This window comes from Rhinopithecus bieti, unplaced genomic scaffold (genome assembly GCF_001698545.2).
Source record: "Rhinopithecus bieti isolate Rb0 unplaced genomic scaffold, ASM169854v2 scaffold_13348, whole genome shotgun sequence".
Taxonomy (NCBI): domain Eukaryota; kingdom Metazoa; phylum Chordata; class Mammalia; order Primates; family Cercopithecidae; genus Rhinopithecus; species Rhinopithecus bieti.
The window spans coordinates 2,750,269-2,774,384 of NW_016808764.1; the positions used below are offsets into that span (position 1 = coordinate 2,750,269).

The following is a 24,116-nucleotide window of genomic DNA, read 5'->3' on the forward strand; positions in this document are numbered from 1 at the left end:
CAAAAAAACACAGGGGGTGTATCCCTGCTGTAGCCCCAGCTAGTCAGAAGATTGAGGTGGGAGGATTGCTTGAACCTGACAGGTCAAGGATATAATGAACCATAATTGTGTCACCACACTTCAGCTAGGATAACAGGAGGAGATCCTGTCTCCCCGCCCCCCCCCCCCCAAAAAAGGGCAAATATCTAGAGTATGTGTGAGCTATACAGAGACTTAAAAGTGGCTGGGTGGCTATTATAGCTGGGTAGTACAGGTAGGTCTCTCTGTAGAGGTGACATGTGATCTCAAGTATAATGATGAGAAGGACCTAGCCATGCTGTGATCAGAAAGACTTTTATAGGCACAAGGAAGCTCATGTGCCAAGGCCCTGAGGCAGGAATGAGCTCAGGATATGCAAAGAGCAGAAAGGAGGTGGGTGTGGCTGGAGCATGGTGAATGGGAGCAGAGCTGCAAGAGGACTGGCAAAGTCAGAGTACCTTGACTGGGCCAGAGTTTGGATTTTATCTTAAATATTATAGGAAGCCATTGGAGGGTTTTAAGGAGGTTGCTAACATGATCTTAGATATTTGGAAAAGCTCACTCTGAGTGTATGTGCAGAGTGGATTGTAGGGGCGGTAGTCCAGGTAGAGATGATGGAGGCTTGGACTGAGTGCTGCTGTTAGAAATGGAGAGAAGTGGGTGGTTTTGAGAAAAAGCCAGCAGCTGTGCTTCTTTGTTCCTTTTTCCTAGCATGCTACAGCTTTGGTTTATTTTAGGCCCTATGCTGTGCTCTGAGGAGACCGCCCCTGGGCGTTGCCAGCTTCATGCCTGGGAGAAGGAGAGTGACAGTCCTGGGCACAGTGCTTGTCTGGCTTCTGCATAGCCTGTCAGTGTGGAGGTGATGCTGTGGCCAGCCTTGCTCAGCGATGTCTTTCTGGAATGTTGACCACTTAGGTCATGTCTGGACATTCTTACCCCAGACCTTGTCTCCATCCCAAACTAAACATGTCCATTTGCTGTTAATTCCACCTCCCTTTGGAGGAACTCTTTCCTTGCCTTTGCTGATGGAGAAGTCTAGCTAACCTGCGGATCTTCCATCTCTCCCAAGCTTGCCCAGAAAGGGATGGGGCATCCCTAGAGTGCTGTGTCCCTGAGTGGAAGAGTTCACCTGGGCTCAGACCTGCACTGCGTTCTCTGCCAGCCGTTGCCAGTATGTTCACCCTGTGTCATGGGTTGAAAAGCCCCAAGCCCATGGAGTCATGTTGTTGGTGGAGAGTGCCCTCACTGTGTATTCCCCATTGTGCGCAGTGATTTTTAGCACAAGAGTTATTTTTAACTTAGTTTTCCCAGCCCCTTAGATGCCTTGTCACTGTTTAGGAAGAAGAGATTAATAATATCTCTTCCATTGCATATGTGCAGCACTTTCCGGTTTCTGGTGAGTTTTCAAAGACATTAACTTACTGTTTCTTACAAGAGTCCCAGGAGACATGTGGGCCACCCTTCCCCCCCCATTGTTACTTTTTAATAAAAAGTCTTGCACACAGTGATTACTGGGTTAATAAACACAGGAGGATTCTGCAGTTCTAAACGATGCTGGTGGCCATTTCTTTCTATTTCCTTAGTGCTGTTGACTGAATGTTCCTTTATGCTTTAGGAATAAAATGTGCTTGCTGTTGCATTTAGCAATCTGAAATGACCTGTCTTAGAGATGAGGAAATGAGGCTGAGAGAGCTGCCAGGACTTGTTGCAGACTATGCAGCTGGGCCTGGGCTAGAGGGCAGGTGGCCCAGAGCTGCTTTATCCTGCCATTGCGGTTCTCTATGCTGAACCTTCTGGTATCTCCCTGGAGGCTGGTTTGAGACTGTGATTGCTGGTGCCTTGGTGAAAGAGGCAGTTCTTTTTATTTTTTTTATTTTTTGAGACAGTGTCTCACTCTGTTGCCTAGGCTGGAATACAGTGGCGCAATCACGCCTCACTGTGCAGCCTCAACCTCCCGGGCTCAGATTATCCTCCCACCTCAGCCTCCTGAATAGCTGGCACTACAGGCACGTGCCACCGTGCCTGGCTAATTTTTGTATTTTTTGTAGAGATGAGGTTTCACCATGCTTTCAGGCTGGTCTCGAGTTCCTGGGCTCAAGCAGTCCTGCCACCTCAGCCGCCCAAAGTGCCAGGATTACAGGCATGAGCCACTGTGCCCGGCTGAAAGGGGTAGTTCTTAACCATATTGCAGGAAAGGAACATGGGGGCCTTTTCCCCCTACATCACGTTGACTGTCCTAAAAATGCCTTGGGTCTGGCCAGCAGCCCCATTCCCTACCCCGAACTTTCTTAACCTTGCCAGGTCCTTTGGCTTGGGAGAATTCTGATAACTGCAGAAGGAGCAGCAGCTCTGTACTCAGGCAGGCGTGGCTTTGGATTCTGGCCTACCATTAACTTGTCAGTGGGCAGGTTACTTAAAGATTCTCTCTTTGAACCTTAGTTTTCTCGTTTGCTATTGGTCTTATCCTAGAGAGTGATAAGGGTGAGAGATAAAGTGTCATGCATTGGCAGCCTGGCATAGGGCTTCAGAGTCCAGACTCTGGAGTTGACTGCCTAGGTTCAAATCCTGCCTCTGCTACTTAATTAGCTGTGTGATTTCGGGCAAGTTACTTAAACTCTCTGTGCCTCACTGGCTATTACCAGAAGTTGCACACTTTGACTTGTACCCTTTGCCTAGGCATAAGAATTTCTTACTTTCTTCACTCCCTAACCCCCTTACATACAGAAGCAAAGGGATTATCAGCCGAGAAGACCTTGGTTTTGGACGTGACATTTTATTTTGCTGAAGCCTCCTGGATTGGATGAAGCATTTCCGCTCACTCCCTAACAGGAAGGGATGGGGTCTGCATGGGAGAGATTGGTGATGCTACCTCAGAGGAGGACCCAAACAGGAAGTTTGGAAACAAGTCAGTATCTACAGAAACTAAGTTAGGGAATTATTGGTGCTTAACACAGAAATTCAGCCTTACTCTTCAGAAAAATAACAGATGCCTAAATGTCAGTGGCAAGGAGGGGAGAAGGCTATTGGTTTGATTTTTGAGTAAGATCTCAGTGAAGAAAGAGCAGTTTTTATCTGTTTCTCCTGATGTGCTTTTGTTCTCCTAGTGAGGAAATAGAGGTTAAAGGGAACAGCTCTCTCTGCCCTTAATTAATTAGAGTCTTCTGCAGTGTGTGCTAATCTGTTGTTTTCATCTAGACTATTGGCTTCTTGAGGGTGGGTGCCAAGGATTCCGCAGTCTTCGTAGTCCCTGCTGTGCCTAGCACAAGGCTAAGCAAGCAGAACAGTCTGCTCATGAGTGATCGAGGCCCACTTTGTTGTCATCTTTGTTTTCCAGAGTGAGTATATTGCTCCATGTGACTGTCGGCGGGCTTTTGTCTCTGGATTCGATGGCTCTGCGGGTGAGTCACTGCATTTTCTCTGTTCTTTCTGCACCTTTGTTCGCCTCCTAAAAATAACTGAACCGAGTTTCAGCCTGTGATATAGAAGCAAAAAGAAAATGCAAACCAGATGCTCCACATTGACTTTCTGCAGAAAGGTGTGGGTTCCCAGCCTTTCCCGGCTCCCCAAGGTCGCCTTGCAGTAACCCTTTTTATTCCTCTCTGTACCTTTGCTTTCAAAGTTTGAACAATTCTTATTTTTAAAAAGTTTTTGAACTTTTAATTGAATATAATATACATATAAAAGTTCTATCAATTAAAGTGAATATACCTGTGTTACTAGCGCCCCAAATAAGAAATGAGACTGTAATATTATTTCAGACCCTCCTCTCTTAGCTTATTGGTCCCAAGCAATTCTCCCAAGTGCTTGGCTTTTGGTTTCTCTGTTTTCACTCTTGGCTTAAATAACACAGGTTAATGTTAAGCTGCATTGGTGTTCCTCAAAACCATTATGCCTTTGAGTTTAGGGTGGACTCCCCACTTCAGATTTGTCTCTAAAGCAAGCTGGACAAGGTGGGAGCTCCCCTCCCCTCAAGGTTATTAGCACGCTGCTTCCTTTGGCGTAAGTGCTTGTGTTGGTTGGCACATTAGGATTGACTTTGGCTGACACCTCTGCCAAAAGCCCCAAGTTCTGCCAGGTCTGTGGGAACGGAGGGCGGATAGAGGTAGGAGGCATAAGCTTCCTGCTAGTGACCACAGCAGGAACACTCATAGGGCCCACTTGGTCTTTCTCCAGGAAAGGTGAAACAGCTCTTCTGGGGTGTCTGGTGGAGCAGAGGAGTGGCTATGATTGCTGAGCAGGAACCATCTCTCCCTGTGTCTTGATTATACGAGACCACTTTGGCCATATGTCTGCAGTTCTCCATTCTCTGTTTTTGACTCGTACTGCGCAAGTGCAGTCTTTTTTGTGCAGGGACCAGTGCCAGGCAGCTTGGGTCTCAGGACTGTTCTTTCAGAGCTTGACACACAGCTTGTTCTCAGTGGTGTGGTCTTCTCTTGCCCAGAAGTTTCTTTGGAGTTAAGGACCCATCTGCCCCACTAGGAGGAGCTGGTGCCTCTTACTGCTCTCACCTGCCTGCTGTCATTTTGTGCAGCTTCTGGGCAGTTGTTAGAAACCTTTCTTCTTCTTCTTTTTTTTTTTCTCCCCTGCTTCAGGCACAGCCATCATCACAGAAGAGCATGCAGCCATGTGGACTGACGGGCGCTACTTTCTCCAGGCTGCCAAGCAAATGGACAGCAACTGGACACTCATGAAGATGGGTGGGTACAGGCATGGCTAGCCTAAACTTAATTGGCCTGGTCTCGGCAGGGATCCTAGAGGTCCTCAGGACTCCTGGATCGTACTCCTTTTATGCAGTCGTGGACCTTTTTGAGAATCCAGGGGAAACTGAGGGGAAAAAAATGGCATGCTTATAAATACATACCAATGTACATTCAATTTTGGAGGACCCTGGTTCAGGATACTCATTTTATTGAGGGGAAACTGAGGGCTAGAGAGGACAGTTGATTTGCTGCAGATCACATTGCAGTGCATTTCGCTCCGGTACTGGGAGCCTTCTACTATTTGCTGCCTCATGATTCAGAGTGAGATAAAGGCAAGGAGTCATTGGCAATAGGAGCCAGAAAGTTTTCCCCTGAGGCTCTCTCTGAGGATCTTGGATTTGCTTCTGGCAGTTTAGCTCTAGAGAGGAGCAGCATGCAGGACAAGCGAACGGGTCTGGAACTTTCTTGGGCTAGTCGCTTCACTTGCAGTGCTTTAGTTTCCTCATCTGTAAAATGGATTAATCACAGTAAGTAAATAACATATAAAGTGGTGAGAATTAAAGCAATACTATGTGGAAAGCGTGTAGATCAATATTTATTGAATAATGTGTGTATGTACTCTGTTTTCATTTAATTTACTGCTGTGTGTATTTTCCTGTCATTAAAATAGTCTTTAGAAACACGGTTTTAGGGACTGTACAAAGTCTTTGCTTCCTGATTTTTGAACTTGGGGAACAGAAGATAAGGAAGGGCCAAGTGAGAAAGAGAAGATGAAACAAAATACCTGATGCTTCTTATTTGTTGTAGGAAATAATGAGGAAAGGAAATAGTCCCCAGACTCACAGGAGGGAACAGAGGACTAGACCATGACCCTGAGATCCAGGCAGCCAGCTGACCGAGGGGTGTGTGCACTCAGGTGTACGCCACACACCCTCCACACACATACACGTGTTCTTTGTCTTTGGGAAGAACAAGGAACATTTTTGTCCTGGCATTGGATTAAGTTTCTATTTCTCAAAAATCATTTCATAAATATAAAAACACCAAAGCTACAGATTGTTGCCTGTGCTGCATTTGATTTCTCCTTCCCCTTCTCTCTCTCTGTCTGTCTCTCTCTCTCACACACACACACACACACGCAGGCAGGCATTTGAGACTGGCTGTTATAAATGGACAGGCTAGTGGTCTTTAAATTTTTTTGTTTGCGTGCTTCTGTTAATGGGAGTCAAGTACCCACGACGTGCATGTATGTTTATCTGTTATTTATATGTGCTAGTGTTCCTCTATATTCCAGATATCAAAAACTAACTTTGTAATTTCTTTATAAAAAATAAATACAAATAGAAGCTCTGATACTTTCTTCTTGTACCCAGTAGAACATTGTGTCCGCCCCTGGGGAGCAGGCGTCTCTCTTTGGGGCCCACAGATTCCGTCTGTTAGGTCTGTTAGGTCTGTTAGCATTTTGGGGATCAGAATGTTAAAGAGGTGTGAACACTGCCTACCTGTTCCTTAATGTAGGTATGTGGTAGCACGGGGGTGGCAGAGGGAGTGAATCCTCCTCTCTTCCAGGCTCCTCCCTAGTTTCCTCAGTCAAGTCTTCTGTGTAGGGAGATTCTGATGGGTTTGGTTGGCCAGTGAGTGATTCATCCCTGGGGTTTTGCCGGAGATCTGTCTGCGAGGAAATGACATGGCTTCATCCTATGAAAGCTATACTATATAGTGTACTAGGGCGTTCGGAGAAACTGTGTTAATGAGTGGCTTGTTTAGTGGTTTGAAAAAAAATAGGAAAGAATCAAATAGAATGAAACTCAATGTCAGCTTCTAGGCGTTTTTTTGGAGTTGGAATTCATGAGCTTCTTTCTTTATAAACCTTTGCACTTCTCTTCTGTGGTTATGTGGTTGTATCAGTAGTCAGTAGAGAAAAGTAGTAAAGATAAGTTTCTACTGTTTTAGAATATGTGAACTTTTACTCTAAATATATGTTTATTTTATCAAGATGTTAATTATTTGGCCACAATCTGATTGGTTAAAAAAAGTATACATCTCAAAGATAACTGGCTAGATATGGAAGATGTTGGCTTAGATTAAAGGAAAACTGGAATATAGAAGTAATTTTAGTTCCATTCTGGAGGCTGATATAATGTCCTATGACTAGCGTCTTAGAAATAGAAAGGGCTGTCTCATCCTGGAAGTTGGGGAACCCAGAGGCCCGTGTTAAAGACAACAGGACGGCCAGCACTTTGGGACGCTGAGGCGGGAGGATCACTTGAGGCCAGGAGTTCGAGACCAGCCTGGCTAACATGGTGAAACCCCATCTTTACTAAAGATACAAAATTACTTGGATGTGGTAGCATGAGCCTGTAATCCCAGCTACTTGGGAGGCTGAGGCAGGAGAATCGCTTGAACCCAGGAGGTGGAGGTTGCAGCGAGCCGAGATGGTGCCACTGCACTCCAGCCTGCGTAACAGAGTGAGACTGTGTCTTCAAAAGTAAATAAGTAAATAAATAAATAAATAAATAAATAAAGACAGCAAGATGGGTGCCTGCGTGCCTCTCCTATAAACTTTGGGAAGATCTCTTTGCTACCGAGACTTGTGCTTAGCCCTCTATGCAGAGGCTGGTTATGGGGCAGGGGCCTTCTCTTGGCCACCCTGCCGTTGCAGATGAGTGGCGGGCACTGGGAGCATGTTATCACCTTACCTGGTGTGTGATATGTGGGAAGCTCCCAGTTCCCAGACTTCACCAAATCACTGCCCACATTCTCATCAAGTGACCAGTAGTGGGGAAGTGACTAAACTGAGGAGATTATCTTTGTGGTGACACCATGTGCCTACGTGGCAGTGATCCCCAGGATATTTTTATAAGGAGTCAAGTGAAAAATCGTACTTTTTTCCCTTGTGTCTCACCCTCGTCTTAACGCTTTTCATACACACAAACTTAGACTTCTCCCTCTTTCTGTCACCTTCCAGGATTAAGGGAGGTTCAAAGATTTTCTAAGTCATATCAATCCACTTTAAAGAAGCTGCTTAATAAAGACCCTGCTATCATGATGTTAGAGAATTGTATCCTTCTGGTGGGATAATAAGCATGGACCCACTGGGAATTGTTTCTTACCAGTTCTTCCCCGCGTAGGTCTGAAGGACACACCAACTCAGGAAGACTGGCTGGTGAGTGTGCTTCCTGAAGGATCCAGGGTTGGTGTGGACCCCTTAATCATTCCTACAGGTAAGTGAGCTTGGTTCCTTTCTGCTTGGGTAAGGAAGTGGCTTTTAGACTCCCCTCCATCCTTTTTGTTTTACTTGTGGGGTGTGGAGCATTGGGGGGCTCAGCATGACTGATTTTATAGTAGAGGTCAAGGTGAGGAGAGAGTTCCACTGTTGGTGAAGATGTGCTTTTACAGTTCTTCATCCTGCACACCCAGCTCTGGGCTGCGGCAGGACCACCTTTCTGAAGGTTCTGGACTTTCAAGGCCCTGCTGCCTGCCCCGCTGCAATGGGCATTCGGCTCATGGCTGGGCCACAATGTGTCTCCTCAGATTATTGGAAGAAAATGGCCAAGGTTCTGAGAAGTGCCGGCCACCACCTCATTCCTGTCAAGGAGAACCTCGTTGACAAAATCTGGACAGACCGTCCTGAGCGTCCTTGCAAGCCTCTCCTCACACTGGGCCTGGATTACACAGGTCAGAATCATGGTTCCACCCAGCAGGGACCCCGTCATTGTCCCCTCACCTCTTGCTATTGTCTCCAACCTCTTTCTCCGAATCCAAGTCGAGTTTGAGCTGACGGGAGGATTTTGCCCTCCTCTGCCCCAGTGAGATATTTGAAGAAGCAGGAGCTTTATTTGTTTCCACTGTTGCCACCTACTTGCCACTTAGTTTGGCTTTGGTTATTTTTGCAAAGCTCGTTTGGGTGACTTTTTGGGTGCTGCTGAAAAGACTGAGTTTTTTTTTTTACCATTCAGCTGCTAACTGCCACTTGCACATATTTGATATTGGAAACAGAGCATAGAGGTTTCTAGGTTCCATTTCCCTTCTTATGTCAGCATTTGTAGATTTACCTTCCTAGGCCTCTGTCCTCCATCTTGTACCTTCTGCTTTAGAGGCTTTGGGGTGTGGGTGTGTTTCCCTGGCCTGTGTGATAGTGATGGGTAAGCAGCATGTTCTCTGAACCATTGTGTGGATTTATGAAGCAGTGAAGGGGCAGAGGGAGAGACCTGGAGGTGGGGCTGCAGGGGAGGGCGTCTTGCTGTAGAAACAGAGGTAGATGGGAGATGGCTGTGGAATGTAGGCAGGTTGCCCAGAGGGGTCCTGGGAAGAAAGCATGACAGCCCAGATTCTGGGCCAAGTTTTAAACAGCATTCCCGAACTGATCTTCAAAGCGTCCCCAGCCTGCTTTCTTGTGTGACATCCTCACCAGAGGGGTATTGCTGAATGGGGAGGATGGGTCCAGTGAGTGGCCCAGGGTCGGCTAAATATTTTCTATCAGCGTGGTTTGAAATTTTTTTCACTAGAGCAGAAGCTCTGACTTGTTGCTTGTAGGAGAGGGGAGAGCAAATGTTGGTGATAAAGCTTTTGTTCAGTACACATTTGGGTGCCTACTATCTGCAGGACGCCGTGTAAGGTGCTGAGTGAATAAGACAGATGCCCACCCAGTTGGCTGTTCCCTGAGTTATGAATGCTGCCCCGGTAGGGTGGTTGTGGTGGCAATGGAGTGAGCTCCTCTAGCACCACGATTTCATCTTGCAGAGCAGCAGGGAGGCCTTGGCAGTGTCTGAAAGGGCAAGTGTGATTTGGAAGTGGTAATCACAGAGAGTCAGACTACAGGGAATTCCTAGGTCTTAGCACCCAAAAGCAAGTCTTGCAGCCCCAGGAGCATCAAGTGGTGGGTGCTGTTCCCCTGACCTCTGAGACTGGGTGAGTTCCCTCTGCTGGGTGGTGTGTTGAAGTAGCTCCCTGTGTGTCCCCTATTGCATCAGTATTTACAGTAGTGTGTTAATTGCTGGATTCATTGTCTGTCTTCCCTTCTATATTATAAGCCCCATGAAGACAGGCACTGGGTCTGGCTCAGAGCTGTAACCACAGTGACCAGCAGAGTGCCTGGCATGTATCTATGCCTGGCAGATCTAGATGCTACACAGGCATTTGTGGGATGTGTAAATGAATGAATTTTACTGGTGAGGCAATCAAGGCTCACGACAGTTAAGTGGCTTGGACACCTCTTGTATAGGGCTTGAATCCAGGCCTCCTGTCTGTGTAAATATAGCATGCTCCCTGTAAGAAGTGGTGCTGATGTTTGGGGTAGGTTCTTTCACTGGGTAGGTTCACTGGTTTCATGTGGTTATACCATAATTTATTTAACTGCTTTCTGGGACCAGGGCTGGAGTTAAAGCACATTTGTTTCTTGCAGGCATCTCCTGGAAGGACAAGGTTGCAGACCTTCGGTTGAAAATGGCTGAGAGGAACGTCATGTGGTTTGTGGTCACTGCCTTGGATGAGATTGCATGTGAGTGCTCTGGTTTCGCTGTTTGGGCATGTTACCCGATCTCTCCTTTGGGTCTCTGGGAATCTGTGTGCTTATGCCATTCAACTTTTCTGAGTGGCCAGGGAATAAGCAGAAGACTGTGTCACCAAATGGGTATAGGAGATGCCAATTAGGATGAAGGAGAAAGAATTACAGGGAATTGGGGAGGGGAGTGAGGCTTGCCCAGAGCACTATTACAGCTGGGTGATGCCCACCTCTGGCCCGTCCCTCAGGACCATGGCACCTCTAAGGAAGGGCATTTCCTACAAATATTTTATGTCTGTCAGCCTCTCTGTAGGTGTAGAAGTGGGATCATAGCAGAATCCTTCTTTCTTTACACTTGTCCTGTAGTTTCCTAAGGTCTTTATAGTGAGAATGTTCTGGGAACATTTCTACCTCAGAAAACTAGGAACCAAAAGTTCTTCCCCAAGCCCTTTGATATAATAGCAGTTTCTCAATCTTTAGACCTAAACCCACCTTCATGCAATTGTTCAGCACCTTCTTTCATCTAAAACCTGATGGAATCTGGTTGAACGTTCCTGTCCTGTCTTCTGGTTTCTGAGTCGATTTGACCCAGAGAAACGGAGAAGAGGCACTGCTTTATCTTTTTGCCTTCTTGCTAGAGAATGAGACCCTGCTGCAGTGTCCTCTCTCTTCAATCCCTGCGTCTTCCATCCCCAAAACATTGTCAAGTGTATCAGTGACCTACATCCCTAATTAACTTAATGACCTCAGTGTCAGAGAAAACACATGGAAAACTTTTTTCTCTCCCTGATTGTAACAAAAACACAATCCCATGATAGAAAACTTGGAAAATGCAGAGAAAGTAAAAAGAAGAAGAAGAAAAAAAAATCACCCATAAATTCTGTTACTCAGAGATAATCATTGTCAGTATTCTATGCATATATCATTTTATAGCTTGATTTTTTTCACTGTATCAGTATACTATAAGCATATATAAGCATAATTTTAAGGGAGTATTAAATATTCCATCATGTGGTTATACCATAATTTATTTAACTGTTTCCCTAAGGATGACCTTTGGGTTATTTGCAGTAATCCCATAATTTATTATGATGCTACCATCAAAATCTTGGTTCATGAATTCATGTCTTAGTGTTTGATAATTTTCTTCCTATTTCTGGTTGGCTTTTAGGGCTTTTGACCCATTTTGCCCTTTGCCTGCCAGAAAGTTTGCACCTTGGTATTTGAATTTGTCCATCTTGCCACACCCCTAACCCCAGTTACTGTCATTTTTTAAGAAGTGCTAGTACGATAGGTAAAAAATGTTGCCTCAGCCGGGCGCGGTGGCTCAAGCCTGTAATCCCAGCACTTCGGGAGGCCGAGATGGGCGGATCACAAGGTCAGGAGATCGAGACCATCCTGGCTAACACGGTGAAACCCCGTCTCTACTAAAAAATACAAAAAACTAGCCGGGCGAGGTGGCGGGCGCCTGTAGTCCCAGCTACTCGGGAGGCTGAGGCAGGAGAATGGCGTGAACCCGGGAGGCGGAGCTTGCAGTGAGCTGAGATCCGGCCACTGCACTCCACCCTGGGCGACAGAGCGAGACTCCGTCTCAAAAAAAAAAAAAAAAAAAAAATGTTGCCTCATCACTTTAGTTTGAGAAGCCATTATTTTAAAATAGAGGTTGTATGTTTAATGCCCAGGCCTTTTTTTGCTCTGATCCTCATGAGAACAAGTGATGGAAGCTGGAAGTCGTGGGACCAGAACTGTGCTCTCTCCTGGTCTCTCTAGTTCTCAGACGTTCAGCGACATCACTGAACCTGGCTGTCCGCAGGTCCTCCACCCAGTCGTGGTGCCGGAGCAGACCCATGGGTGGGCTGCAGGCTCTGATTTCATTCGCGAGCTGCAGCCTCGCTGACTCACTGCTTTTCTTTCCACCTCTGACAGGAAGCTCCGTCTCCATGGGGCTCACTGACCCTTACAGAGGAGGCTTGCCTGGCTTCCCTTGTGTGAGGGTCTCAGTTTTTCTACCCTAGGTCATCTGCCTCAGAAGGGAGGGAGTGCTTGTCTCCTTCCCTGTTATTTGGGAGTGCTAGAGGTTTGTCGGCTTCAAGGCCAGGCCTGGCAGGTCAGCACTAGGCGGATCATTTCAACTGCTTGTGGGGGCAGTTCTCAGGATTTTGACTGGTAGCGTTTATTCCCTTCTCCCGGCAGTGATATGGAAGCATGAGAAACAGCTCTGGTGCCCTCACGTGGTGGACATGAGCAATTGCAGTTCAGAGGTGGCACCAGACAGGAGTCAGGCTTCCAGCCTTTCTGTGCGATTCCATTGAATCCTTCCGCAGCAGCTGGACTCCAAGCTGAAGCTCTTCCCTCCCCCGACAAGCGACCCCTTAAAATCTTAAGTCAGACAGGTGACAGGGACTTTGATTTCTTTTCTAGGGCTATTTAATCTCCGAGGATCAGATGTGGAGCACAATCCAGTATTTTTCTCCTACGCAATCATAGGACTAGAGACGATCATGTGAGTGTTTGCCCCGCTTCTGGAACTCCCTTCCACAGCTCCTCAGAGCCCGCGTGTGCCCTTTCTGGTCCTGGCCCACCCATCACTGTCTGATAGTTCACTGATGTGCTTCTTTTTTCTTGCCCTTTTAACATTTTCCCTTCTTGTCTTCCTTAGCAGTAGGTGTTTATTTATATCCTGCCTCTCTTTGAGCCCCCAAAATGATTTGGAACGTATGAAAGTGTCTGTAGTACTATGAGACTAAAAAGCAAGTAGGTGAGGACGTTAGGACCAAGCTGGAGTGAGGTTAGTTCACAACATTTTTGCTGCAAGGTCTTGTTCAGGCCACACATTCTTTGGCAAGTTTTCTAGCAGCCAGTGTAAAGGGGTATATGTGTTCAGCTGTACAATTCTGGGTCCACAATGCAAATAAATGCAGTCATTTTGAAGGTCAAAAATAATATGGGAAAACCCCTCCAGCTACGCTTTGTTGAATTGTCAGTTTATTTTTTCAAAGCATTTCTTGTAGCCTTTTTTTCATTTCTAGTTAAATAGCTTTTTGTATTAAGACAACACATTTATTAAGTGCCGGTGATGTGCTTAGGGTCTCTGTTAGGTGCTAGGGTGACTGAAACAGGACGGGGTCCTGGGTTGGAGTCAGGGAGATGAGCATGTCTTCTTTCTAAAGTATTTGGGCACATAAGTGGGCACCAGTCTACCTGTGGGAAGGATGTAGGTGTTATGAGAGGGGCCTGACCTAGACTTGGAGATCAGAGGAGACTCTTGGGGAAAGTAATATTGAAGCAGAGAGTAAGGATAGATGTGGGTGAGTTGGGTGAATGGCAGGGGGAGGAGGAGCGGGGAACCGTGATCCAAGCAGAGGGAACAGCATTTTCAGACACTCTGGGCAGTAGAGAGCACAGTGCATATGGAGGACCTGAAGTGATTCAGTGAGGTCAGAACATAGTGAGGACAGAATGTGAGCAGGGGCCACAGAAAAGAAAGGCCTTGTGGGCCGCATTCAGGAGCTTGGGTTCTTGTTCTGAACAAGAATAGTGGGAAGCTGTTGAAAGAATTTTCAGAGGGAACCACGTGTTAGATGTACGACTTGTAAAGAATAATATGACTGAAACATTGGTAGACGGGGAAAGGCTTAGAGGCTGTGGCACTAACCCAAGTGAGAGATGGTGGGACCTGAACCTGAGGGGTGACTGGGCGAGGTCGTAGTTGAGCTGGACAGATTAGGTGGAGATTTAGGCTGTGGGTCCCAAGGTCTTAATGAAGGACGGGAAGAGGGTTATCAATGAAGGACACTGCCCAGATTTCTGGCTTGGCGAATTGGGTGGATGATGACAACATAAACAGGGACAGGGAATGCAGCTTGGAGGGCAGGATTTGGGAAAGGAGTGGGGAGGAGAGAAAAGGGGCTTCATTTTCGTTGCCAGGAAACAGAGCCTGATGTGTATGTGTGTCTGTGTTGCCACCCTCTCACTCATGTTCCCTCCTTTTGCTGCCACCCACCTCTCCTCCATCTGCAGGCTCTTCATTGATGGTGACCGCATAGACGCCCCCAGTGTGAAGGAGCACCTGCTACTTGACTTGGGTCTGGAGGCCGAATACAGGATCCAGGTGCATCCCTACAAATCCATCCTGAGCGAACTCAAGGCCCTGTGTGCTGATCTCTCCCCAAGGGAGAAGGTGTGGGTCAGCGACAAGGCCAGCTATGCTGTGAGCGAGGCCATCCCCAAGGTTGGTGGCCCCACTTTGATCCATCTAAACTCTGCCACCCTCTTCTCAGTTCTGGTATTGTCTTTGGAGCAGAGGCAGATTTCTGAGGCTGCCCGTTGGATCAGAACTGTGGTCTCCCTGGATGAGGCCTTAGAGCTGGAGCCATATCAAGAGCCTGAGGGCCCTTATTGCTTGTTGAGTCTTGTGTTTTCCAGAGCGTGGCATGAGAGGTTATTTTAGGTGGTACACATTATTATTTAGTTTACTTAAATGTATCTGTTTTAACAGCATTTAGCATATAGTAGAAAAACCATAACTAGCATGAGTTCATGATATTATAATTATTTAAAATAAAGTTGAATTTAATAAAGCTGATTTAAAGATGGTCTGAAGAAAAGTACTAAGTGAATAAGGGTACAATGGATAAGAAGCTAGGGTAAAAACTGTGCAGGTGGTATGAGAATGCTTGAAGCTTGGGAAATGCTTCTCTACCCCCTCCTTCTGCCCCACCACATTTTATAGCTAAGGACACTTGAGGCCCAGAGAGGATTGGGGAGTTGGGGACTTGTCAAATTCAAGTGATAGTGATAGGCTTGTCCTTTACTGAGCCCTTGCTGGGCAGTGCTAAGCAGCTGACACTTGTTGCCTCATTTTAATTAGGGTCTGGGATAGGACTGGAATCCAGGCCTCTTTAGAGGTAGGCTTTTCTACTGTCCTGCCCTTGGCCTCTGGCTGCCAAGTGGCCTTTGGCAAGCCCAGTGATGTTCTCTCTTCTCCACTGATCAGTGGGCCATCCTGGGAAGAGACCAGGCCTGGCTGTCTAGATCTGGCTTGCCATTGTACCCCTGCCACCATCACACACAGTGTGACACCTCCTCTCTCTCTCTGCTCTCTCTGGAGAGAAAGAGAAAAGGAGATAAGATCACGAAAGCAATTTGAGAAGCTCTGTGCAAGTGTCAGGTGTGCTGAGGCCCGTCTGCTGGATTCTAACTTGTTCTCAAATTGGAAAGGGTCTTCTCTAGCCTTTTAATATCAGATCATTATCAGTAGCTGAGATAGGACCACTGGGTGGGAAGGGAGGGAGCAGGAGACCTCACTCATCAGGTCATGTGCATTGCCAGACAGGGAGAAAAAGCCCCTTTTGTACAGCAAGAGAAGGGTGATTTCGGTCAAGCTTTCAGTGGTTAGTGAACTCTAACCACAACCACAGTGGCTTGGAAAGCAATGTCGTGCTGATGGCAGGCAGCCAGCAGTCTCAAAGAGCTAAGGGAGTGAGGGATGGAAGAGAGACACCTTGTTTGATGTACCTACTCTTTTTGGTTGAGCTTAAGCTCAGGGTCATCAATCAAAAGGTACAGGTCATTGGGGCCCCAGGGGACAGCTATGTGGGTCCCCAGGGGAAGCTCTTCAAATGATTGGTCTAAAGTAAGTTTTGCTAAGCAAACAGGTTGTTGCCTTGGTCTTGGGTGGGCGCAGCAGGTTTGGTTTCCCACCCTACTGCCCTTTGCCTCTAGGACCACCGCTGCTGTATGCCTTACACCCCCATCTGCATCGCCAAAGCTGTGAAGAATTCAGCCGAGTCAGAAGGCATGAGGCGGGCTCACGTGAGTAGAGGAGCTGGTGCAGAAGATGGGATGTGAGGTGGTCAGAAGGCCTGGCTCCTTCACCTCCTCTGTGGCATTGAGCCTGGCACAAGGTTAGAATCTCTCTGAGCCTCAGCCTCCTGGCCTTCCAGAGTTAATGAGGGAATGAAATAAAATACTTGATGGATTAGATCTTTACAAAGTATAGTACACAACACAAAAGGAGATATTGATGATAATAGTGTAGATGATGGTGATGACATGATGCTGATGAAGCCTCATAAAAGAGCCAGATTGTGTTTCAGAACAAAGGATGGGTCTTGAAAGATTTTGGGCTCAGAGGTGGCTTTTGATAGTGGCCTATTTTTTCCTGGCCCCTGTAGGGTTCTTAACCTTTAAGTTAACCTTTTGGAGGAGCTCCCTGTGCTCTGAGGTGGGGCCTTTCCTGATTGTACCTGAGCTACCGAATAGCAGAGGAGCCTTTCCCTGATAATGGGAGTTGCTGCACACACCGGCTTCCCAGAAATGTCCACATGTAAAGCTCTGGTTGCTGATGGTGTGTGACCCTGCAGGTACAGCCTTCTCAGTATTGCATTAGGGCTAGGCTCTGAATCTGGTCATGTGACTTTCAGTAATAACTTAAAAAAATGTCTCCATTGTTTGCACAGATTAAAGATGCTGTTGCCCTCTGTGAACTCTTTAACTGGCTGGAGAAAGAGGTTGGTTCTTAGTCTTTGTTTAATATGTGGGTATACATTATTCAGACCTACCTATATGTGATTCTAACTCTAGCATCCCCCATGCTCTGCTGACCATGAGGTCTGAGATCTTGATCAAATTTTTGGGCTCTATTTTAATAATACTCTCTGGAAATTTGGTGTGTGTAGATTTCAAAATTCCTTAATTATGAAAATGGTAACAAGAATGAAGAAAGAAGTTCCATAATAGAGTGGATGCTTTTTGGGTATCATAACTAAGTGGAATTTCATTATAAGGAAAAATGACTCATAATATTATTATAGGCAAGCTGATTGTATTAGGAGAAAAAGATCTTTGTGTACATTTTGAACTTCAGTTTAAGCCATGAACCTTTTTATATTAAATTGACTCTTGGCCGTTAATTTCTTGCTCTGATTGGCAAGAGGGTGGTTTCTCTGTGCTGTTGTTAAACAATATCATGTTCCCTTTAAGTACTGTATAAACAACTCTTTAATTGGAAAAAGAAAATATTGTCTTTATTCCCACCAGTGTAACTTTTTTCCTCATGTTTCCTTCTGGTGATTGTTCATCTATGTAAATTATTATTATTATGTTTTATTTTTATTTTTTTTGAGATGGAGTCTTGCTCTGTCACCCAGGCTAGAGTGCGGTGGCACAATCTCTGCTCACTGAAAGCTCTGCCTCCTGGGTTCACGCCATTCTCCTGCCTCAGCCTCCCAAGTATCTGGGACTACAGGTACCCACCACCACACCCGGCTAATTTTTTGTATTTTTAGTAGAGACGGAGTTTCACCGTGGTGTTGATCTCCTGACCTCATGATCCACCCACCTCGGCCTCCCAAAGTGCTGGGATTACAGGCGTGAGCCACCACCCCTGGCCGTAAATTATTTTTAAAAATATAAATTATTTTTACATGTCTCTTAGTGTGCAGATACATTTTTTTTTCTTTTTCTTTTTTTTCTTTTGAGATGGGGTCTCATCTGTTGCACGGGCTGGGGAGTAGTGGTGTGATCACAGCTCACTGCAGCCTCAGCCTCCCCAAGCTCAGGTGATACTCCCACCTCAGCCTCCCGAGTAGTTGGGACTTCAGGAGTGCATCATCACGCCCAGCTGATTTTTTTCTGTTTTTTTCTGTTTTTTTTTTTTTTTTTTTGGTAGAGATGGGGTTTTGCCATGTTGCCCAGGCTGATCTCAAACTCCTGGGCTATCTTGACCTCCCAAAGTGCTAGGAATATAGGTGTGAGTCATCACACCTGGTTTAGATATGATTTTGTGTTTTGTTTATTTTATTCTCTTAGACTCATAGTGTGAACCTTTTCCATTTACGTTGAGGCCTTAATAAAGCATCCAAATGAAAACTCATCTAGTGGCTGTTCTGATTTACTAACCCAGTCCTCCTATTTTTAAATGTTCGGGTTGTTTTTAATTTTTTGCTGTTATCAGTAATCCTGCAATAGTATCTCTGCATTTATCTTTTTTATTTCTCTAGAATGATTTTCTTAGGATGATTTCTTAGGAGGGGATGCTTTTGAATTTTTAAACTTAGATACATTGTTTTGGGAGGTTTTAGGATACAATACTGAAGCACAATAGTTGAGTGAAAAATTAAATGAATAGAAACGATTATATTTTAGATAGCTTTGGTGAGAACCTTTGGGAGTTCTCCCTTGCTAAGGATGTGTCCTGTAGATTGGGCAGTTGGGATGAAGAAATTGAGGAAAAAGTAAGCTTTTAAAGTATCTCCTCTAATTTGTAAGAGGCACACATGAATTTATCTCACCAGATGATTATAAGCAATTTTCTCATAGGTTCCCAAAGGTGGTGTGACAGAGATCTCAGCTGCTGACAAAGCTGAGGAGTTTCGCAGGTAAGGATCCATTTGGGGGGACCCAGGAACCTCATGCTGATTTTCTTGCAAGTTGAATGAGGCTGGAAGGGCCCTGAATCTTAGCACAGTAAAAACCTTTAAGCCACTCTGCTTCTGTCTTTCTGTTACAGGCAACAGGCCGACTTCGTGGACCTGAGCTTCCCAACAATTTCCAGTACGGGACCCAACGGCGCCATCATTCACTACGCGTAAGGCATGCGGAGGAGCATGCTGCCGGGCATTGCTGCTTCTGCACAGGAGCCTGAGCAGGGGTGACATTATTTTACCAGAGGCCTCTGTGCCCACCTTCATCTGTCTGTTGAGACTGTAAAATGAAGAGAATAAGACCTCTAAGGTTTTATTTTCTCCCAATCCCCAAGCCTCTGCCTTTTGGGAGCCTCCTCTTAGGCTTAGTATGGCACTGGCATTCTCTACATTGTAGTCAGCTGGGTGTCCCTCTTTCCTTTTTGAAGCTGCAGGAACTATATGTATAGCCCTTGCATCTTGATGACTGGTTTTTTTTTTTTTTTTTTTTTTGAGACGGAGTCTTGCTGTGTCACCCAGGCTGGAGTGCAGTCGTGCGATCGCCGCTCAATGCAAGCTCTGCCGCCTCCCAGGTTCACGCCATTCTCCTGCCTCAGCCTCCCTAGAAGCTGGGACTACAGGCGCCCATCACCACGCCTGGCTAATTTTTTTTTTTTTGTATTTTTAGTAGAGACGGGGTTTCACCGTGTTCGCCAGGATGGTCTCAATCTCCTGACCTCGTGATCCGCCTGCCTTGGCCTCCCAGAGTGCTGGGATTACAGGCGTGAGCCACTGTGCCCTGTGGGTTTTTTTTTTTTTTTTTTTTTTTTAAAAGACAAGGTCTTGCTCTGCTGCCCAGGCTGGAGTGCGGTGGTGCTGTCACGACTCATTGCAAGTTTGAATTCCTAGACTCAAGCAGTTCTCCTGCCTCAGCCTCCTGAGTAGCTGGGACTAAAGGCGTGTGCTACCACTCCTGGCTAATTTTTACATTTTTTTTTGTAGAGATGAGGATCTTGATGTGTTGCCCAGGCATGTCTCGAATTTCTGGACTCAAGCAGTCCTCTTGCCTCAGCCTCCTAAAGTGCTGGGATTATAGGCGTGAGCCACTGTGCCTGACCCATGGCTGGAATTTTTGAGTGGTTTTCTTTCCTGGTAACAGCAGTTGTTTTGTACTAGTCCGTATATCTTGTGAGCTCCGTCAGTTACATACCAAAAAACCTTAGCACTAGGTTGTGGGGCAACCTGTTTTGGGTGGAGAGTACCCTCTCTTCCTGTCTCCCTGAGCCTGAAGCCTGGCATCCCAGTATGTAGTATTTTTGCCACATGGTCTACAAGAACCCATGGACCCACAGGGCCGAGCCTCCCTTCCCTGTGAGACAGAGGGGCACTGATATGTTTAGGATTGACAGATCTTCCTGTCAGTCCTAAGACAGGATGGTGGGAAATGTCATTAGGTATGGCCGTTGGGCTTCAGCCTCGGCTCTGCCTGATTCAAACTGCTTTGCTTTGCATTGGGTATTTTGAGTTCTATGCTTCCCCGTCTGTGATATGCACAGCCAGTGAAAGAACACTGTCTCTCTGTGCTGTGCTTGGGCACACGTTTTTCCCCCTTTGAATAATTGCTTTTAGAGTTTTCGTCTTGGGGCAGATTTTGAAGCTGTGTGTGGGAGACAGTCACAGATGTGACAGTACAGTTCCCTCGCTTAATGCTTCTGTTCCAGATAAAAATATCAGAGGGACTTCAGTTTTTGTTTAACTCAGGATGAATTTCCTGGCTGGATACTATCCTAGAATTTTGTGTATAATTAAAACGTTAAACAATTTCATGCCAGTGGGGAAGAAATTTGCCTCTGCTTTGGCATTTCTTCATTGTGGGTGGTTGGAAGCCTGTTTAGAGGCAGGGTTCTGGAGGGCACCGGTTGTCTTTTTCAGTTGTTCAGCTTGTGTGTGGACTGGTGCCCTTATTGCTGAAGGAGGGGGTGGTACCTGGAGATGGAGGACAACCTCACTTCAGCTGCAGGGCAGAGGCATGGAGTGCTCTCATCCCTTCGGGCGTTTCCCAGTGCAGTGATATTGTTTCGAAAATGGCGTGGGGAAAGCGATCACTTTTTGAAAATTCCTCATGTTTGTTTGAAAAAAGTGCTCCAGCAGAAGAATATCATGATCCATTCCTTTTCCCAGCAAAATTCCTTTAGTTTTTCTCCCAAATTGAGACATTTACTCCTGCCTGTCCAGTGGTCTGGGGAGCGAGTGGGGAGGTACCTGCTGGGGTCAGGGCTGAAGGAGGGGCCTGGGGCTCCCAGAGACAAGCAAGTCTGCAGTGACTCCAGGCTGCTCCTGTCCCAGTTCCCAGGACTCTAGCTAGGTCCTGTTGCTTCTAAGGATTCTCATTTTTTTTTAGCTTTGACAGTTATCTTTTGAACACCTGTTTTATTCCAGACACAAACAGAGGTAGACGTAAAGAAATGTGTTATTTTTCCCCTCTTGAGCGCTTTATCTCAGTTGGGGAGATAGGTTGATTGAATTTTTGAAAAGTAGAAGTTTAATATTAGGTGAAATAATTCATTTATTGGGTAACTTATTTTGATATGATTTCAGGCTTATGTAAGTTGCAAGAATAGTATAAAGAGCTCTTGTGTGTCCTCCTCCCAGATTCACTAAGTGTTTACATTTGTGGAATAATTAATTTTTTATTAACTTTGTTAGGCCAGTCCCTGAGACGAATAGGACCTTGTCTCTGGATGAGGTGTACCTCATTGACTCGGGTGCTCAATACAAGTAAGTAAACCAGGACTGCTGTGGAACTTGACTCTGTGATTCAAGGCAGTTGAGAAGGTGGACAGCTGAGCTCCAGCTGAGAGTACTCAGCTGGTCATCACACCCTGTGCTGGCCACTAATGGAATCGTTCCTATGTCTTGTCCTTTTTTTCACCCCTATTTGAAATAGCCCAATTGTGACTCTGTTCTCACAAAAGACTGTTTGATAGAAATGTTATAGTCCTTGGCCGGAAGTTTTAAAAATATAATTAAACAACTGTGAAATAAAGCAAGCTTTTGGAACTGTTGAAAGTTTTCCACCCCAGCCCATGAACCACCTGCCGGTTCCCTGTACTTGCAGCCGCCCCAGGGCCTTATGAAGTCAGGGATTCATTTTGAATGAATGGGTGAGAAATGAGGGTTGCCGCCAGATTTCTGAATTCCCTTCTCCATGTTTTGCTGCTTTCACAGCTATCTTCTCTGGAAAAGTTCCTCAGAGAAGAACCCAAGATTTGGTTGGGTCTTGATACGGAACCCAAGAGAAGGAGTAAGAATAGACCCTGTCTGCGTTAAGAGAGCACGAGCAAGGCCTTTTAATGCTGCTCCATTCCCCACTGAATTTGGGACTGTGGCTAAGGGAGGACCTAATTATTGAATGAGCTCAGCCAATTATGTGGCAGCCATGCCTGGCCTTGGGACACAGGGGTGTTAATAATATTAGCCTAGAGCTAAGGATTGCTTGGTAATGGTGTAAACTTTTGTTTGCTTCTAAATTTTAGCAGAATTCTAGAAGTTATCCTTTCTATGTCAGGGATATAGTCTAGTATGTGTTAAGATACGTACTTAGATACTTTTAGGGTCTCTGTCCAGGAATCCCCCTGCTGTTCTAACAGGAGGAGTTGGGTTTTGGTCCTCTTTTGCTAGAGATGGGCTCCTGTTTTCTTTGCCTTCTTGCGTCTTGTTCATAACCCCAGTGATAGTGTCTCTCGTAGACCAAGAATGTGTGTGTCAGGGGCTGATGTCACTCCCACTTTATTTAGCCATTCATCAGTTGTTGGACATTTCAGCTGTTTCCACCTTTTGGCTGTTATGAATAATGTGGCTGTGAACCTTCATGTACAAGTTTTTGTGTGGATGTATGTTTTTGGTTCTCTTGGATATATAACTAGAAGTGGAATTACTGGGTCATATGGTGACTATGTTTAACCTTTTAACGAACTGCAAACTAGTTTCAAAGATGGCTGTGCTGTTGTACATGCCCACCAGTATTGTGTGGGGGTTCTCACTTGTCTGCATGCTTGCCTGTGTCATATTTGACTTAAAGCTTATTTTGACGGGAAACCAATCTGTCCTTTTTTTGGAAAGGGATGGCACCACAGATGTGACGCGGACAATGCATTTTGGGACCCCTACAGCCTATGAGAAGGTAAGGCGGAGGCCAAAACCTTAAGAGGTCCTCTCTGCTTTCTTAAGAAGAGCATTGCTTTTATGAAAAGAGATAGTATAAAGAAGTAAAAATTACATGTGGGGTAGTAAAATTACTCACTGCTGTGGAGTCAGGCTTATCTGCTTTACAAGGTTCATGTAATTAATTATTGGAGTAAGACATTTGGAGAAATTTTTAAAGCATTCTGCTCTGGTTAGGGCAGCTCAGTTGCAAGTTTAGATATAATAGCTTTGGCCTTCTCGAGTCAGGAAATGCCTTTGAGGCTGGGGATGAGATAGTGAAATATATGCTTTATAAGCAGTGTCTAGATTTGATTTTGAAGGCCACCCCCTTCTTTTTTCGAGATTCTTATTTATAGGCTTAACTCTCTGGGAACTTTCCGAAATGACAGACTCTATTAAGTTTCTGGTATGATTGGCATGGAAAGGGGAAAGAGAGCTGTGAGGCGGAGAGATGTGTACCAGGGGTCTGGAGACACCTGGCTTCAGAGCTTCTCTGCCATTTACTAGCTCTGACGTTGAACAAAGCAGTCACCATCCGTAAAAATAAGAATAAAAGGACTCACCTTCCCAGCTGGCTGTGAATTCCCTTGAGCCCAGCCAGTTCCTGGATCATAGTCACTGCTCAGCAAATGCTGATTGAGCACCTAAATGAATCTGTTTGTCCAAGGGAGCTCCTTCAGGAAGATTATCCAAGGAAAAGGGTTTTATGCAATGTAGTGGGGCAGGTTTCATTGTCTTGGTCCCTTGCCTTGTCCCTTTGTATGCACCAGTGCCTTAGAAGACTTTAGACCTTGCGTCTAGGATTATTTTGGTGTGACTCTTTTTGTGCTTTGCTTTTCTTTTCTTTTTTTTTTTTTTTGAGACGGAGTCTCGCTCTGCCGCCCAGGCTGGAGTGCAGTGGCCGGATCTCAGCTCACTGCAAGCTCCGCCTCCCGGGTTTATGCCATTCTCCTGCCTCAGCCTCCCGAGTAGCTGGGACTACAGGCGCCCGCCACCTCGCCTGGCTAGTTTTTTGTATTTTTTAGTAGAGACGGGGTTTCACCGTGTTAGCCAGGATGGTCTCGATCTCCTGACCTCGTGATCGCCCGTCTCGGCCTCCCAAAGTGCTGGGATTACAGGCTTGAGCCACTGCGCCCGGCCTTTTTGTGCTTTTCAAAGAGCTCAACCAGACTGAGGAGAAAGGAGTTTTAGTCCTGACTCTGTACCTTACTGGCAAGCTGCTACACTTCTGGGTAGCACTTCTCTTGTCCAGAAAGTGGGGATAACCCCTGAAGATAGGATGGT

General features: G+C 45.9%; 1 protein-coding gene across 4 annotated transcripts in view; it reads left to right on the forward strand.

Moving 5' to 3' along the window:
* Positions 1–24,116, forward strand: part of XPNPEP1 (X-prolyl aminopeptidase 1) — a 65,222-nt gene that overhangs the window by 33,605 nt on the left and 7,501 nt on the right. For 2 of the 4 annotated variants that reach the window (XM_017887167.1, XM_017887166.1), the window contains 13 exons: positions 3,353–3,416; positions 4,611–4,715; positions 7,850–7,942; positions 8,253–8,396; positions 10,123–10,218; positions 12,643–12,724; positions 14,242–14,452; positions 15,946–16,035; positions 16,683–16,733; positions 18,544–18,602; positions 18,734–18,811; positions 21,333–21,404; positions 22,749–22,809. In XM_017887167.1, coding sequence (XP_017742656.1) covers positions 3,353–3,416; positions 4,611–4,715; positions 7,850–7,942; positions 8,253–8,396; positions 10,123–10,218; positions 12,643–12,724; positions 14,242–14,452; positions 15,946–16,035; positions 16,683–16,733; positions 18,544–18,602; positions 18,734–18,811; positions 21,333–21,404; positions 22,749–22,809 — 1,206 coding nt within the window. The remainder of the gene's footprint in view (positions 1–3,352; positions 3,417–4,610; positions 4,716–7,849; positions 7,943–8,252; positions 8,397–10,122; positions 10,219–12,642; positions 12,725–14,241; positions 14,453–15,945; positions 16,036–16,682; positions 16,734–18,543; positions 18,603–18,733; positions 18,812–21,332; positions 21,405–22,748; positions 22,810–24,116) is intronic. The other 2 variants (XM_017887168.1, XM_017887169.1) reach the window with 1 other exon arrangement.